The following is a 17,812-nucleotide window of genomic DNA, read 5'->3' on the forward strand; positions in this document are numbered from 1 at the left end:
CTCTTATGTTCTTAGAGTCAGTATTGTCTACTCAGACTGGCAGCAGCTCTCCAGGGTCTCAAGCTGAGGGTTTTCACGCCTACTTGCCTGGACTCTCTTTAGTTGGAGATGCCGGGGATTGAACCTGGGACCTTCTGCTTACCAAGCAGGTGCTCTACCACTGAGCCACCATCCCTTCCCAAACAATACGATGATAAGCGCTATTAAGCTTTATTGATTTCAGTGGAAGTCAGAACCCAGGGGACTTGCAATGTTTGAATCCAATGGATTTAAAGATACTTAGCTCTGGCTAGATCTAGGGCTTCATCTCTGGTTTGGAAAATGCTGGGAAATGTGTGTTTTTTGGGGGGGAGGGTTTGACCTTGGGGAAGGGGGAGATTGAGGAGGGCAGGAAGCTCAGCAGGGACAACCCCACAGAGTCCACCTGCCAAAGCGGCCATTTTCTCCAGCTCTCTGTTGTCTAAAGAGCACTTGTAATAGCGGGAGATCTCCAGGCCCCACCTGGAGGCTGGTGTTAAGTGCCCTTGCCGTTTTCTTCAATGCTCTGGACCAGGAGTCGTTTTGTAGAAAAATAGGTGGCAGAGCTCATTAGTATAACTCATTAACATATGCCGCCCCAGCCAAAAGCAACCCGATGCAAGAAAGGAGAGCCCTGGGCGAGTGAGGCCTGCTTGGGCTGGCTAGAGATCCAGTCAGCCCAAGCAGGCCTTGTTTGCCTGGGGCTCCCCTGGGCCACCCCCTCCCTCCCAGTCAAAAGGCCAGAAAGCCACCCACAGCCCAAAATCACATCAGAAGTGGACTTCTCCAGGGGTTAATGAGGGCTGCTGGGGGCATGGCTGGCTGCCTGCCCGCTCTCCTAATCCAGGGATTGTTATGCAGCTGCACCTGCTATTCAATGGACAAGGTAGGTGGGGAGGAAGAGGGGGAGCCCTCAAAAAGGTTCAGGAGCTGTGCTCCTGTGAGCTCCTGTTGAATCTGAAGCCTGCTCTGTACAGTATTACACATGCTTAGGTACTGTTTTACTTTGCTCTGGGAACATTGCGGGAGTGTGGCTGAGCCTGCTTTGCTATCCTTTCAGTAACATCATAAGTACCTGTCCTTCCCTGCGGTGTACACTAGCGCCTGTTTCTCAAGGCTGTGTTATCTCCTTGCAGAGACTGCTTGAACTGTCCATTGTCTAAGGCAGGAGTGGCGAAACTGTGGCTCAGGAACCGCATGTGGCTCTTTCACACTTATTGTGTGGTTCCTGAAGCCCCCAACACCCTGCCAGTCAGATTGTAGAAGGCATTTGTCTCTTTATATCATTTCACCCAAACAGCTGGTGGCTTGCAGAATGCATTTAAAGCTAAAGTTTTCTTTCCACTGCTCCCTCGCTCCATCTTTCTATCTCCATCCATCCATCCATCCATCCATCCATCCATCCATCCATCCGTCCGTCCGTCTATCTATCTATCTATCTATCTATCTATCTATCTATCTATCTATCTATCTATCTATCTATCTATCTATCTATCTATCTATCTATCTATCTATCTATCTATCTATCTATCTATTTCATCATCATCATCTCCTTCCTTCCTTCCTTCCTTCCTGGCTCTCAAACATCTGACATTTATTCGACGTGGCTCTTACATTGAGCAAGTTTGGCCACCCCAGGTCTAATAACTGGAAGCTGGGTGAGAACGATTTTGTATTGCTTTTTGTGGGCTTTGAGCTAGTACTTTTGGTGGGCTATGTAATGGCCCTGGAAGGGTATAAAGAACTGGCCATCCCCAGGTGAGCCAGATCTGACACGAATCTTCATGCTACTGTTAACCTGTCTTTCAAAAAAGTTAACTCTTCCCAAAAGAAGAGACGTTTGCTTATATTGAATATAGTCCCAGAGTGACAGGTGGCAATCCTCACTGGATCATACTCTTACTTTTTAATGCAGGTGACAGATCAAGATGGGTAGCCACGTTAGTCTGTCTCCCATCTGAATATTAGCTAGGGCCAACCCTGCTTAGCTTTCAGGATCCGATGAGATGAGGGTAGTCCCGAGTAGAATTCATTCTGTATTCCTGTATTAAGCATCCCATCTTATTTATGTCCATACAGGTGCCCGGATAATAGTTGGCGATCTCCCAGAATTACAACCTGCAAGTATTGCACCTGGTTCTATACTGAAATGAACATGAAAGTAGGACTTGGTGTTTAGATAGAGGTTGAACTGTTCTCAAAGTTCTACTTCCCATCCCATTTGCTCTCTCTCTGTCTTTACATCTCATGTCAATTTCATTCTGTGCTATTGATCCCTCCTTTATTTTGTTTGAATGCAGCACTGAAATCCTTTAACCATTTTTTTTTTTTTTGCACTTGGGAGGTTGCCTCTTGCCTCCTCTTCCATCTGCCTTTCAAGTCAATACCTGCAGGGAGCTAAACCTTACACAACTCCTTTTAACACCCCCCCCCATGTTGTTTGAGTTTTTACAATTCAGTGATCTGAGACTAGCAATAGTCTTGTATCGCTAGACTCACACTGCTTGTAGATTTTGTTAAAAGGTGAGGGGAAATGGAGCTTGTACAGGAAAATGCAGTCAAGACACAGCTGACTTATGGCGACCCTGTGGGGTTTACAAGGCAAGAGAGGTTAAGATGTGGTTTGCTATTGCATCATCACTGTTATTCTTTGGAGGTCTCCCATCCATATTCTTGCTAGGGCCCATGCTTAGCTTCTGAAATCTGATGAGATCGGGTTAGCCTGGTGTTGAACTAGGAGGATCTAAAGAGAGAATGAAGGAAATAGGAAAAGAAATGAGAAAGCCAAGAAGGAAACAAGATCCCTCAGTCCCCTCCCAAACTCTTCTTTAAGGCTGGTTTGGTGGGTCTTGGCTAGAGTTGTGTGAACAGTTTTGTTTGCTACGTTTGAAGGAAACCAATACGTTGGAAAAGATTCAGAGCACAGCACTGATTAAAGGTTTGGAACCCACAGGAGAGGAAGCCCGGTACGTCTGGGTGTGTTTAAAGCAGACAGAGAAGATTTCAGGAGAGTCGTAATGGCAGTTTTCAAAGGTCTGAAATTCTGCCACAAAGAAGATGTTGAACAAATGTTTCTTGATGTCTGGTGCGGAGCTTCAGCAAGCAATTTAAGTGGGACACCCCATACAGCATGGCACAAGGAAAAAAAGGAAAGGTCCCATGTGCAAGCACCAGTCGTTTCCAGCTCTGGGGTGATGTTGCTTTTGCAATGTTTTCACGGCAGACTTTTTATGGGGTGGTTTGCCATTGCCTTCCCCAGTTATCTACACTTCCCCCCAAGCAAGCTGAGTACTCGTTTGACCAGCCTCAGAAGGATGGAAGGCTGAGTCAACCTCGAGCCGGCTACCTGAAAACCCAGCTTCCGCCGGGGATCAAACTCAGGTCATGAGCAGAGCTTAGGACTGTGGCACTGCAGCTTTAACACTCTGCACCACAGGGCTCTTATGACACTCAAACCCCTTTTTAATTTTTCACCACGGTATCGTTATTTGATAGCATAGCATTGTCTCTGAATTCTAAAAAGGTCAAGGTAGTCCCCTGTGCAAGCACCAGTCGTTTCCGACTCTGGGGTGATGTTGCTTTCACAACATTTTCACAGCAGACTTTTTACGGGGTGGTTCGCCATTGCCTTCCCCAGTCATCTACACCCCCCCCCCCCCAGCAAGCTGGGGACTCATTTTACAGACCTCGAAGGATGGAAGGCTGAGTCAACCTGGAGCTGGCTACCTGAACCCAGCTTCCGCCGGGATCGAACTCAGGTCATGAGCAGAGAGCTCCGACTGCAGGACTGCAGCTTGACCACTCTGCCCCACAGGGTAATCTTTTTGAATTCTACTCCCTGCCAAATTCAGTGCGTGTGATGGCCCCCACAGCTGACATTTTAATGCAAGTTAATTACAGCCTTAAACATTCAGATTAATGGTGAGCTCCAAACTTTAGATATTGGATTTATATCCCGTCCTCCACTCCGAAGAGTCTCAGAGCGGCTCACAATCGCCTTTCCCTTCCTCCCCCACAACAGACACCTGTGAGGTGGGTGGGGCTGAGAGGGCTCTCGCAGCAGCTGCCCTTTCAAGGACAACCTCTGCCAGAGCTATGGCTGACCCGAGGCCATTCTAGCAGGTGCAAGTGGAGGAAGGGGGAATCAAACCCGGTTCTCCCAGATAAGAGTCCGCATGCTTAACCACTACACCAGACTGGCTCTTTAGTTTATTAATCGTTAAGTTTTAGTGGGAGAAGATGTTTTTAGTCAATAGGACATAAGATCACCAACCCCCAGTGGTGGCTGGAAACCTCCTAGAATTAAAGCTCATCGCTGGAATACAGAGATCAGCTCCCCTAGAGAAATGGCTGCTTTTGAGGGTGAGCTCTATGGCACTGTACCCCGCTGAGGTCCCTTCCGTTTCGAAATCCTACTCTCCACAGGTTCTATCCCCAAACTCTCCTGGTATTTCCCAAGTGGGCGTTGGCAACCCTAGTTGAGCAACAGGTGGCTTGCTCCTTTGAGACTATTTGGGGTTTGGGAAAGAAAGAAAGAAAGAAAGAAAGAAAGAAAGAAAGAAAGAAAGAAAGAAAGAAAGAAAGAAAGAAAGAAAGAAAGAAAGAAAGGAAGAAGGAAGGAAGGAAGGAAGGAAGGAAGGAAGGAAGGAAGGAAGGAAGGAAGGAAGGAAAGGAAGGAAAGAAAGAAAGAAGAAGAAAGAAAGAAAGAAAGAAAGAAAGAAAGAAAGAAAGAAAGAAAGAAAGAAGAAAGAAAGAAAGAAAGAAAGAAAGAAAGAAAGAAAGAAAGAAAGAAAGAAAGAACTGGAAGAAAGAACTGGAAGAAGGAGACGAGGGAGAAGAGCGAGAAGAAGAAGAAGAAGACTTGGAAGAAGAATTAAAATTAAATTTGAAGAAGAAGAATTAGAATTAAGAAGAAGAACTGGAAAAAGAATAGGAAGAATTAAAATTCGAACAGAAGAAGAAGAACCTGTCAGAGAGATCCTCTGGGGATCTTGGGAATAGGCGATGCTGAGCAAAATTTAGCATGTAGCAGAACTATTTAGTATGGCTCTCTATTTGTATTAAAGTTGTTAGGAAAGAAGTGTGAGATTGTGAAAAAAATACCTCTATTGAAATTTCAGTTATGTGCAAATGCAATACAAAAATAACGGGCATTTCTTTGCTTTCAGCATTACATCTTACAGCTTGAGCCTTGCTAACATCTGTGGGCTGGTTGGTGTTTTACTGGAACAAGAAACACTCGAGTTTATTGGCATAGTAGTTTCATCTTGGTTAGACTGAAAACCCCCAAAGACGGAGCCAAGCTGAAATGAACAGATCCCATGTTTAGTGACATTTTGTATTCCAGTCACAAATGTGGGGAACTTGTCGAAATTTAAGATCTGTGTGATTTTTGCTTTCCTGCTTTAGCTGCAGTCGCTAGCCTGATGCCTCGCTTGGAGTGAAAGCAAAGATGAAAACAATCCCCAATGCATTCTAAGGCAGATTACACACACACACACACACACACACACACACACATCTTACTGCATGTTACGTATGTGAACGAAAGTATATAAGGACTTAATTGGATATTCCTGCCAGGCTCATTAGAGCCATACGAACGGAGCTTGGAGAACTGGGAACAATGGGCAGCTGGATCCAAATTCCTACTGCCTTGCACCAATCCCAGGGCCCCGGCCAGTTTGAATGATCCAATGGCATGCTGGTGTGGGAACCCAGAGCTGTATACAGTTTTGGCCCCGTTGGCCGGTTCATCAGTCTTGTAGTGCAGCCACCTACCATGCTGCTGTACTTGACAAAGAGCTGTTTGTCACTGCTACCTCGACTCATCACTGCATAGAACCCACTCTCTTATACTGCAGCTTCTCAGAGCGGCAAGCCTTTAATTTTGACTTTGGATTCTATGCCAACCTTATGGTCAAGTCCTGGTACTCCTGCAAGAATGACGACTCTCCATTTTAATGGCTATGCATTTATTGTAAGGCAGGTAAACGGATACACTGACATGCAGCCAAGTGTTGAAACTGAAGTACGCGTCGGCCAGGCTACTATTGGGGCTCTCGAAATGGGAGCACATACAGCCGGGGCTGCGCAGACTGCACTGGCTGCCAGTCACCTACCGAGTCCAGTACAAAGTGTTGGTTATTACCTTTAAAGCCCTATATGGCCGAGGACCAGCCTACCTAAGGGACCGTCTCTCCCCATATGAGCCCCAGAGGGCACTGAGGTCAGTGGGTAAAAATAAAATGACCATCCTTGGGCCGAGAGAGGTCAAACTCCAAAACCCTAGAACACGGGCCTTTTCAGCCACGGCTCCTGCACTGTGGAACCAGCTTCCGGAGGAAGTGCGGGCCCTGCGGAACCTTGACCAGTTCCGCAGGGCCTGCAAGACTGCCCTTTTCAGGCAAGCCTATAGTGATATTGACTGCTGAGTTGCTAAGAACAAAGAACCGCCATCTATAATACGATCATGGAACTATTTAAACTGGCAGAACCAGCGCCAGAACAGTTATTGCTGCCAGACACATTTAATGTGATTTGAATTATGTATTTTAACTTAACTAACTGGTTTTTATATGTTTAATTTTTTTTTAATTGTTAAATTTAAAGTTTTATCCATTTATGTTAATGTAAGAATTGTTGTTAGCCGCCCTGAGCCGCCTAGGCGGGGAGGGCGGGATATAAATAAAATTTATTATTATTATTATAAAGTACAGCAGTGGTGCGTAGATTATATGCCCTTGTATAGACCGTTAAAAGGGTGCTCTAAATCAGGGCGTGAAATTAGCTTAAACTCAGTGGCTGCAAATCACACATGGTAGATAACTCACTGAAAATGTCAAGACAGTGTGCGTCTGCAATAAAAAAGGCCAACGCCATGCTGGGAATTATTAGGAAGGGAATTGAAAACAAATCAGCCAGTATCATAATGCCCCTGTATAAATCGATGCTGCGGTCTCATTTGGAGTACCGTGTGCAGTTCTGGTCGCCGCACCTCAAAAAGGATATTATAGCATTGGAGAAAGTCCAGAGAAGGGCAACTAGAATGATTAAAGGGCTGGAGCACTTTCCCTATGAAGAAAGGTTGAAACGCTTGGGACTCTTTAGCTTGGAGAAACGTTGACTGCGGGGTGACATGATAGAGGTTTATAAGATAATGCATGGGATGGAGAAAGTAGAGAAAGAAGTACTTTTCTCCCTTTCTCACAATACAAGAACTCGTGGGCATTCAATGAAATTGCTGAGCAATCAGGTTAAAACGAATAAAAGGAAGTACTTCTTCACCCAAAGGGTGATTAACATGTGGAATTCACTGCCACAGGAGGTGGCGGCGGCCACAAGTATAGCCACCTTCAAGAAGGGTTTAGATAAATATATGGAGCACAGGTCCATCAGTGGCTATTAGCCACAGTGTATGTGTGTATATAAATTTTTTTGCCACTGTGTGACACAGAGTGTTGGACTGGATGGGCCATTGGCCTGATCCAACATGGCTTCTCTTATGTTCTTCTGTGACACAGAGTGTTGGACTGGATGGGCCGTTGGCCTGATCCAACATGGCTTCTCTTATGTTCTTATGTGATACAGAGTGTTGGACTGGATGGGCCGTTGGCCTGATCCAACATGGCTTCTCTTATGTTCTTATGTGACACAGAGTGTTGGACTGGATGGGCCGTTGGCCTGATCCAACATGGCTTCTCTTATGTTCTTATGTTCATTCACTACAAAGCATGTGGTACGGACATAGGGCCCACCATGAGGAGACAAATAGATAACTTTAGTTTCTCTAGCAGTCTAAGCATACATTTCTCAGGTTACACGTAACAGATACAGAAAAACAAGGACTTGACACTTATGCACCATTCTTTTTTCTCTGGTGTATTTATTCGGGAGCTACAATTTAAAATGCCCGCTTTTCTAAATCAGGGCGGACCATCGCTTGTGACGTTCTCTCTAAGCTGTGGAGTCTTGTGAGCAAAAATTCTGCTTCACGAGCTGCTGGCATTAAAGTGGTGAGCTGTTGCATCCATTCGTTTGCTCCGGAGCTGTTTTTCATGAGCTAGGACAAAACTGCATGAGCCGGAGGTTTTAAAAAGTGTGAGCTCGCTCACACTGACTCAGCTTAGAGGGAACACTGCTCGCGACATGTGAGGGATGGTGTCCAAAGTTTTTTTTTATGCAGTCACAGAACCTTTATTGGCATAACAGCAACCGGTATCAAATCAAGGAAGCAGGGAGAAAAAAGGTGGTTAATTAAACATTCTAAACAGGCTTCTCCTCTTATAAGCACAGTAAAGGAAGTTTGCCACCACTTCGATGGTTTCAGCCTTATTCGAGGCTAGTAAGCTTACTATCTTGCTTTCATCAGATTTACCCTCCAGGGACTGCAATATAGGATCCAGATAAGATGCACTTAAATCACAATAGAATCTACAGGATAAAAGTACATGGTCTGTTCCTTCAGTTTCCTTCAGCCCACAGGGACACAGCCTATCAAGGAATGGTATTTTTTTAAACCTCCCGAATAACACGGCAGAAGGAAGCACATTAAAATGGCTAACATAAACGCCCCTTGAATATGGGGTCAGTCAAACAAGAAAAATACTCTGTAAGTGAACCACTAAAAGGAGAGCAATGCCCAGAAGCGAAACTTCTATGGTCTTGAATCTCCATGTCAATTAATCTCTGTTTAATTGAAAGGGACGGTGGCTCAGTGGTAGAGCATCTGCTTGGTAAGCAGAAGGTCCCAGGTTCAATCCCTGGCATCTCCAACGAAAAAGGGTCCAGGCAAATAGGCGTGAAAAACCTCAGCTTGAGACCCTGGAGAGCCGCTGCCAGTCTGAGTAGACAAGACTGACTTTGACGGACCCAGGGTCTGATTCAGTATAAGGCAATTTATGCAATCGTTCTATCACATTAGCTCAGTAGCAAACAGCAGGCACTTTCCATTTAAATCCTCACGGCGGAGGTTTTGCACATGGATTTATTGTTAGTTCACTGAATGAAAGGGAACAGAAAGAAATGCAGGTGAAGGGGCAGAACCCACTGTTGAAACTGACCAGATTTTTTCTGAAACTGACAAGCAGCTGCAAAGCCCCATTTTCCATATTGTGGAGCCCCGGGGATTCTCTGCTGTGTTATTGGCCACGGCGAAATATGGGAAAGAGTCACACAATCTCATATTATGGGGAAACATGTTGACTCTACAGAATGCATGGTAAAACCCATTGACAGTGGAATTGCAAGGATTCAGAGAGAAGGGCGGGGTATAAATCTATGGTCTTCTTCTGGAACAATCTCTGTCAGAACCACTCCTAACCTAACAAACAGGAAGTTACTTAAATATTATCAACCTGCACAAACGACTTTTTAAATCAAATATTTATATCCCACTTTCCCCTGTGACTTAAGGAAGCTTACAAATCATACTGAAAAACATAATAGGGGAGTGCAAAAAATTGATTCCCCCCCCCAGCTCTGTTATAGCCTGTGGGGACCATTATAGTCACTAGACTACAATGGAAAATGGATCTTAGAGTATCCGGGGCCCTGTGAGGACTGTTTTTTGAGGCAGATGCACTGTCAGAACTTGAAGAACTTCAAATAAGACTCATTACTTTGTTTCAAAAGTATAAGACGTTTATTGAGAACCATGTTCAAGGAGGCAGAAGTTGACTCTGATAATGGGCTCAGCTATTGATACATACTTTATGCAGTTGTAACAGAAACAATAAAACCATTTCTCACACTCTGGGAGACAGTTGTCTGTTCCCAGGGTCCCTTATCTCCGTGGAGGAGGAAGGAGCCCTGCTGTGATGCTCTGGCAGGCTAGCTTCAAAGGACACCTGCAGATGTTTCCCAGAGGCTATCTGTCACCCTTCAGTGGTTACAGTTTGTTTGAAATGCAAAGCGTTTGGTTAGTAGGCACTGGCGCAAAGGCAGGGGATTAGTAGACAGTTCCAATATGGAGTCGGTTATGCTAACACTACCAAGCTCAGCATACATAACAGTTACAAGTTCTGACAGGCACCAAATTTACTGCGTAGCTACTGGTGCCTGCCTGAAACTCCCCCTCCCAAAGTTTCAAAAAGAATGGAGTAGGAGGTCGAATTCTATGGGCCCCAGAAAGCGGATCCCCGCATCCTCCATTATTTCCCATGGAGGAGAAAATGCCTTCTAGTAGGCTGAGCTAAACACCCCTGCACTGCCAGCTAACATTTTGTGCACCAGCACCCCCTAGAAATCACTGCTATAGGAGGTGATGGCGGCTACAAGCATAGACAGCTTCAAGAGGGGATTAGATAAACATATGGAGCAGAGGTCCATCAGTGGCTATTAGCCACAGGGCATAGATGGAACTCTCTGTCTGGGGCAATGATGCTCTGTATTCTTGGTGCTTGGGGGGGCAACAGTGGGAGGGCTTTTGGCGTCCTGGCCCCACTAGTGGACCTCCTGATGGCACCTGGGTTTTTGGCTACTGTGTGACAGAGTGTTGGACTGAATGGGCCATTGGCTTGATCCAACATGGCTTCTCTTGTGTTCTTATATTCTTATCTTAGAGGAAACTCTGGAATCTGAAGACATCTTATGTTTTGAATTAACTTTGGCTGGGAAGTGAAACAAGGGGGAAATAGGCACAAAAGCACTCTCAGAAAACCTGGGGGAACAGTGACCAGAAAGCGAACTGAGCACTGAAGGGAGAAAAATCCATGCGGAACAGCAAAGAAAACCCAACGGACATGCACAGTGAAAGTGAGGGGAAGCACCTCTGTCAAAAAGACCTAAGATGAGATCCGGAAAAAACAGGACTTACTTTACATTTCTTTCCAGTGGCATTACACGGTGGTTCGGCCATCCAGACCTTCCCAGCAGGTGAGCTTGGAGCTATTTCACTCTGTGGGTCTTGTCATCAATCGGTCCTCCTCCTCCTTTCAAAAAAGAAACAAATAAATAAAATAATTATTTGGTCACCCTGTTGACATTCCAAACTAGGGATTTCACAATAGCATTAACTGGCAAGCGCTTAGTGGTCTAGTTTTGTCAGGATGGACAAAATTAAATATTTCTTTAAACAGTGAGTGATTATAATGTGGAAATGCCTGCCCGAGTATGCAATGAGAAGAAGAAGAGGAGGAGGAGGAGGAGGAGGAGGAAGAAAACTCTGTATTGTAAACTTATCAGATTTTAAATTCCTTAGACTATAGGCTTTTTATTGAAAGTGTTTGAAACAACTAAATATTGAAAATTTCCAGTATATGTTTAAAACAGACATATATAAATTAAAATGCTGTATTTTTTATTAAAGGTAAAGGAAGTCCCCTGTGCAAGCACCAGTCGTTTCTGACTCTGGGGCGACGTTGCATCATGATGTTTTCGCGGCAGACTTTTTTTTAACGGGGTGGTTTGCCATGGCCTTCCCCAGTCATCTACACTTTCCCCCCAGCAAGCTGGGTACTCATTTTACCGACCTCGGAAGGATGGGAGGCTGAGTCAACCTCAAGCCGGCTACCTGAAAACCCAGCTTCCACCGGGGATTGAACTCAGATCGTGAGCAGAGCTTAGGACAGCAGGACTGCAGCTTTACCACTCTGTGCCGCGGTCCTACCATTAATTTATAACTATTGTACCATACTATATTGTTTTATTTTATGTTTCTGTTGCAAAAATACAATAAAATGTTGATTTTGAAGAAGAAGAAGAAGAATTGGTTTTATACCCCACTCTTCACTACTCAAAGGAATCTCGGAGCAGCTTACAGCCACCTTCCCGTCCTCTCCCCACAACAGACACCCTCTGAGGCAGGGGGGGGGGGCTGTCAGAGGCCTGAGAGAAGAGTGACTGACCCAAGGTCACCCAGCAGGTTCCATGTGGAGGAGGAGTGTCGAATCAAACTCAGTTCTCCAGATTAGAGTCTGCTGCCTTGAACCACTACCTCAAGCTGGGTCTGTTCAAGCTGAGCCTGCTTCGGCGGGGAGGGCGGGATATAAATAAAATGAAATAAAATAAAACTTTCCACTGCCCTCAGACCTTCTGTTAGCTGCTGTCTAATTAAAAGCTCTGAATGGTGAATGCTTTCCTTTTTCTTTTTTTTCCGGTCCATCACACCATCCCATGGATTTTTACAGTCTTAAAGGTGAATATACACTTAGGGTTTTCTTTAAATTAATAGAACAAAGTTTGAGTGCAGTGGAACCTTCACGACCGATAAAGTTAAATTCTGTGGAGAAGCTTTTGTGTGCATGCACACTTCTTCAGATACACTGAAGCAAACTTTGCCAAACATTACATATGAGCAGGGCTTTTTTGGTAGAAAAAGCCCAGCAGGAATTCATTTGCATATTAGGTCACACCCCCTGACAGCGACATGGTTTCATGCAGGGCTTTTTGTAGAAAAAGCCCACCGGGGATTAATTTGCATGTTAGGCCACAACCCCTGACACTAAGCCAGCTGGAACTCTGTTCCTGTGCGTTCCTGCTAAAAAAAAAAGCCCTGCAATATAAGTGTGTGTGTTAGTTGGAGTCAACTAACCCCACCGCCTATATATAATGGTTGGTGAAGTCTGTTCCACTGTATCTGAAGAAGTGCGTGTGCAGAGGAAAGCTTATACCCAGAATGAAACTCTGTTTGTCTTAAGGGTGCCACTGGACTCAAACTTTGTTCTCCCATCTGCTTGTTAACTCTTTTGAACAAAGACAGAGTCCAGTGGCACCTTTCCCCAGATATCGGCGGAAGTGTGCCTGCACACGAAAGCTCATACCTTGAATCAAACTTTGTTGGTCTCCAGGCCTTGAATTCAGCAGGAGCTCACTGGAGCGCAACTTCTGAACCTTTCTGAGGGTTCCCCCTCCTCCTCCCCACCTACCTTGGCCATTGAACAGGAGGTGCAGCTGTATAACAATCCCTGGATTAGGAGAGCAGCCAGCCAGCCAGCCACCAGGGCCTTTGCCACGTCCCCAGCAGCCCTCATTAACCCCTGGAGAAGCCCACGCCACCCTTTCTCCACTTCTTGTGTGATTTTGGGCAGTGGGTGGCTTGCTGGCCTTTTGACTGGGGGGAGGGCAGCCCAATAGAGCCCCAGGCAAGCGAGGCCTGCTTGGGCTGGCTGGATCTCTAGCCAGCCCAAGCAGGCCTTGCACGCCCAGGGCTCTCCTTTATTGTGTTGGGTTGCTTTTGGTGGGGAGGGCAGCATATGCTAATAAATTATGCTAATGAACTCCACCACCTGTTTTTCTACAAAATGACCCCTGCTTCTGACTATCATTTAATGACTCTGGCTGCGATCACACTCACTATATAATGCCCTTTCAATCCACTTTCGATGCACTTTCCAACTGGATTTTACTGTGTGAACTGGCAAGATCTAGTTGGAAAGTGCATTGAAAGTGGATTGAAAGTGCATTATTTAGTGTGTGATCACAGTCTAAGTTAGTGGATCTAGATTTTAGTATAGCTTAAAGGTAAAGGTCCCCTGTGCAAGCACCGGTCTTTTCCATCTCTGGGGCGACGTCATATCACAATGTTTTCACAGCAGGAGCTCACCGGAGCGCAACTTCTGAACCTTTCTGAGGGTTCCCCCTCCTCCTCCCCACCTGCCTTGTCCATTGAATAGGAGCTGCAGCTGCATAACAATCCCTGGATAAGGAGAGCGGGCAGCCAGCCAGCCACCAGGGACTTTAACATACCCCCAGCAGCCCTCATTAACTCCTGGACAAGCCCATAACACCCTTTCTCCATTTCTGATGTGATTTTGGGGAGTGGGTGGTTTGCTGGCCTTTTGACAGGGGGGGGCAGGCAGCCAAGGAGAGCCCCAGGTAAGCGAGGCCTGGCTTCTCCTTTCTTGCTTTTGGCTGTTGGAGGGATATGTTAATGAGTTATGCTAATGAGTTCCACCACCTATTTTTCTACAAAACGACCACTGGATTTTTCTACAAAAGGTGCCACTGGATTCTAACTTTGTTCTGTTGCTTCAGACCAACATAGATCTGTTAACTCTTTTATTATCTGCAGGGAGGGGTTTTTGTAGCAGGAGCTCCTTTGCATATGAGGCCACACACCCCTGATGTAGCCAAACCTCCAAGTGCTTACAGGGCTCTTCGTACAGGGCCTACTGTAACTTTTTGGAGGATTGGCTGCATCAGGGTGTGTGGCCTCATATGCAAAGGAGTTCCTGACACAACCCCCCCCCCCCCGATTATCTGTATGATAATCTGCTGTTATTCACAGGTTTTACCAACTGTTTTAATCCCATTTTAACTGTATTCAGGCCTCAGATTCAGCAGGAGCTCACAGGAGCACAGCTCCTGAACCTTTCTGAGGGTTCCCCCTCCTCCTCCCCACCTACCTTGTCCACTGAATAGTAGGTGCAGCTGCATAACAATCCCTGGATTAGGAGAGCAGGCAGCCAGCCAGCCACCAGGGGCTTTGCCACACCCCCAGCAGCCCTCATTAACCCCTGAAGAAGCCCACACCACCCTTTCTCCACTTCCGATGTGATTTTGGGTGGCTGGTGGCTTGCTGGTCTTTTGACTGGGGGGGGGGCAGCGGTGGCCCAGGAGAGCCCCAGGTGAGCTTGGCCTGGCTGGATCTCTAGCCAGCCCAAGCAGGCCTCGCTCGCCCGGGGCTCTCCTTTCTTGCATTAGGTTGCTTTTGGCGGTGGGGTGGCGGTGGCATATGCTAATAAGTTATGCTAATGAGCTTCGCCACCTATCTTTTTACAAAACGACCGCTGGCTGTACTTATCATTCACTTATGCATCTTGACGCTAACTAGCCCTTCCTGGTGACTAACACCGCTGCCCCCTCCCGAACGTTTTGTTTCTATGTACCTGAAGAAGTAGGTATGCACACAAAGAATTAAAGTTTGTTGAGTCTTAGAAGGTGCCACTGGACTCAAACTTTGTTCAGTCGCTTCAGACTGCCACGGCTGCCCGCCAGCGTTCCCTCTAAGCTGAGTTAGTGTGAGCCAGCTCACAGATTTTTAGCCTGCTGCTCACACACTTTTCTCTTAGCTCAGGAAGGCTGACCCCCGTGCACAATAATTGATGCAGGAGCTCCCAAGTTTAATGCCAGTAGTTCACAACTTTAATGCCAGTAGCTCGCAAAGTAGAATTTTCGCTCACAAGACGCTGCAGCTGAGGGAACATTGCTACCCACCCAAATCTTTAAATTAGTGCTTGTGTGGTGGTTCAGGTCACATCCAACTCTGCAGCATGGTTATGAAATGGCCCTGGGGGAACAGGGTTTGAATGTGACCGTTTTGTTGCAAACGTGGTACGGTTTTGCCAGATTGCTGACAGCACGCCAACGGGCAGTGCTGAGCGAAGTAAACGTGACAACAAGAACCAGAGAATATTTTGGAAATTCAAAGACAGCCCGTTTCTCCTTTTAGCCGAACCATTTCCTCATCGCACATATGACAAAAGCAGGCCACAGTGGCTTTCAACAGGGAGGGGAAGCCCTGGAGAATTTTATGTAGTGGAACAAATGGTCACGAATAAAAGTAAATGGTGCTTATTTTGAATAAGTGGGAAGTGACGCTAGGTGAGAAAATTTCTAGTGGGTTTAGGGTTTTTTTTTCTTGGTTTGGGTTGGCCAGGAAGGCAACCCCTTGGAACTCCCCCCCCCCTTTTCTGCATTTCATCAGCCTGCTGCTTGCTGGCCAAGTGCATAGAAATCCTTGTGTGAGGCAACATTTATCACAGGGCTACATGCAAGAACATGTGGATCAAGACAAAAATAGATTAAACAAGCAGGGAACTTGTTCTTGTCCACAAGAACTTGCGAGCAGTATCCCATTTCCCCCTCCTGTCCTATTTTCTCTCTCCCTTCTCTGAAAACCCTCATAGCCTTTCCCCTTTTCCTGCTTCCTTCTCACCTTCCCACTCACTAGCCAACCTCCTTTATCTGACACCTGGTCTCCAGCTTTCCTTCCTCCCACCCCACTCGCAGCCTCTCCCTGGGAAAACTGTAGTCCAGTTGTATGCTGCCAGCTGCTGGGTAAAGTCCATTTGCATGGTAGGGAACCTGCAGAGACTTGCGGGGGGCACTTCATCCTTCCCTGGATCCCCCATCCCACACCATTTCCTTTCCCCCTCCTCTTAGCAACCCCTATATCCTCTCCTTATGAATTCCACACAATAGTTATGTGAACATATGAAGCTGCCTTATACCGAATCAGACCCTCGGTCCATCAAAGTCAGTATTGTCTACTCCAGGGTCTCAAGCTGAGGTTTTTCATGACTACTTGCCTGGACCCTTTTTAGTTGGAGATGCCGGGGTTTGAACCTGGGACCTTCTGCTTACCAAGCAGATGCTCTACTACTGAGCCACCATCTCTCCCCTAGAGTAGACTTCAGATTTTTCTGAAAACCTGGATTTTTCAGATGTGAGGCAGATTTTTCTGTCATCAGGAGGTATTTTTGATAGTTGCTAGTTTATTGTATTGTATATGGCCATTGACCGTTACTAAAAAGTAAAAAAATAATAAAAGAAATCACATGCCTAATATTATTAAAAAACCCACATTCAGTTATTAAATTCAGTTATACAAAATCTAAAACGTCTAAAATACCTCTAATTAATATAGGCAGCATTGTGAAATTCTATTGACAATCGTTACTGTATTACTGTGTCAATGTAATACATCCAGTTTGGTATCCCTCTCGATGATTTATCATTATCGGAGGAATCTTATATTTCTAAATTAATCAAAGAATGATTACTTAACATTGAGCAGCAAAAGCTATTCCCCACCCAACCCCAATATCTGTTCTCCTGATATTCTTGGTCTCACTAATGACTTTGCGAAAATGCCCCAATATTTTTATAATCTTAATATTGCTCTTCAACACAGAGTCTTTCTTTTGGCAAGGGTTAACGCATTCCCCTCTAGAATGCTCTATTGCAGATACCATCAGATCCCAAGACAAGAACGGCTATATCCTTGTAAGTCTTAACTGTCTGGACACAATAGAGTACGTAATTGTGGAATGTCCTCTGTATGAGTTACCCCGTCAAAAACTGCTCTTAACTTGGCTCTATTCAAAAAAGTAACTGAATACTAAGTCAAAATGTCAATTTCTTTTAAATGATTTCGTCCCTGAGATCACTAATGCTGTCAACAAATTTCTGTCCCCTGGAAGGTCAGATGCTGAAGCTGAAGCTCAAATCCTTTGGCCACCCAATGAGAAGGGAGCACTCACTGGAGAAGATCCTGATGCTGGGAAAGACAGAAGGCAAAAGAAGAAGGGGATGGCAAAAGAAGAGATGGCTGGACAGCGTTACTGATGTAACAAACACGGATTTGAGCAGACTTTGGAGGATGGTGGAAACAGGAGGGCCTGGCGTGACTTTGTCCAGGGGGTCGCAAAGAGTCAGACTCGACTGTGCGATTGAACAACAGCAAATAGAAGTTCTTAAAATTCAAAATTTTAGATAGCAACGTCCTTTACTTATTTATATGGAATCCTAGATCTGATTCCCTCAGCTCAACGTTTTATATGCTGCCAATTTTCTTAGGCATTTTTAAAAATTGCCAACAGTACTGCTTTTAAATGTACTTAATCCTCCCTAGACCTTATTGGTATGTTACAATGCTTTATTTGTTTTTGATTGTAGATATGCCAATAAAGGTCTTTGAATTGAATTGAACTGAATTGCATTACATCCCAGTGAGGTATTTTTCATAGCTCCAGGGCCAGCCCTAGACTGTCCGGCACCCTAGGCAAGGTTAACTTCTGGCACCCCCCCTCCCCCACTGATAATGTCACAGAGTCACATGAGTCACAGCGGC

The 17,812-nt window shown here is 45.6% G+C and overlaps 1 protein-coding gene across 1 annotated transcript in view; it reads right to left on the bottom strand.

The window, feature by feature from the left end:
- Positions 1-10,952, bottom strand: part of RASGEF1A (RasGEF domain family member 1A) — a 157,562-nt gene extending 146,610 nt beyond the window's left edge. The window contains 1 exon segment of the mRNA XM_060241033.1: positions 10,835-10,952. Within this exon segment, the coding sequence (XP_060097016.1) occupies positions 10,835-10,876 (42 nt within the window). The 5' untranslated portion in view covers positions 10,877-10,952.
- Positions 10,953-17,812: the final 6,860 nt, after the last annotated feature.

This window comes from Heteronotia binoei, chromosome 6, assembly GCF_032191835.1.
Source record: "Heteronotia binoei isolate CCM8104 ecotype False Entrance Well chromosome 6, APGP_CSIRO_Hbin_v1, whole genome shotgun sequence".
Taxonomy (NCBI): Eukaryota; Metazoa; Chordata; class Lepidosauria; order Squamata; family Gekkonidae; genus Heteronotia; species Heteronotia binoei.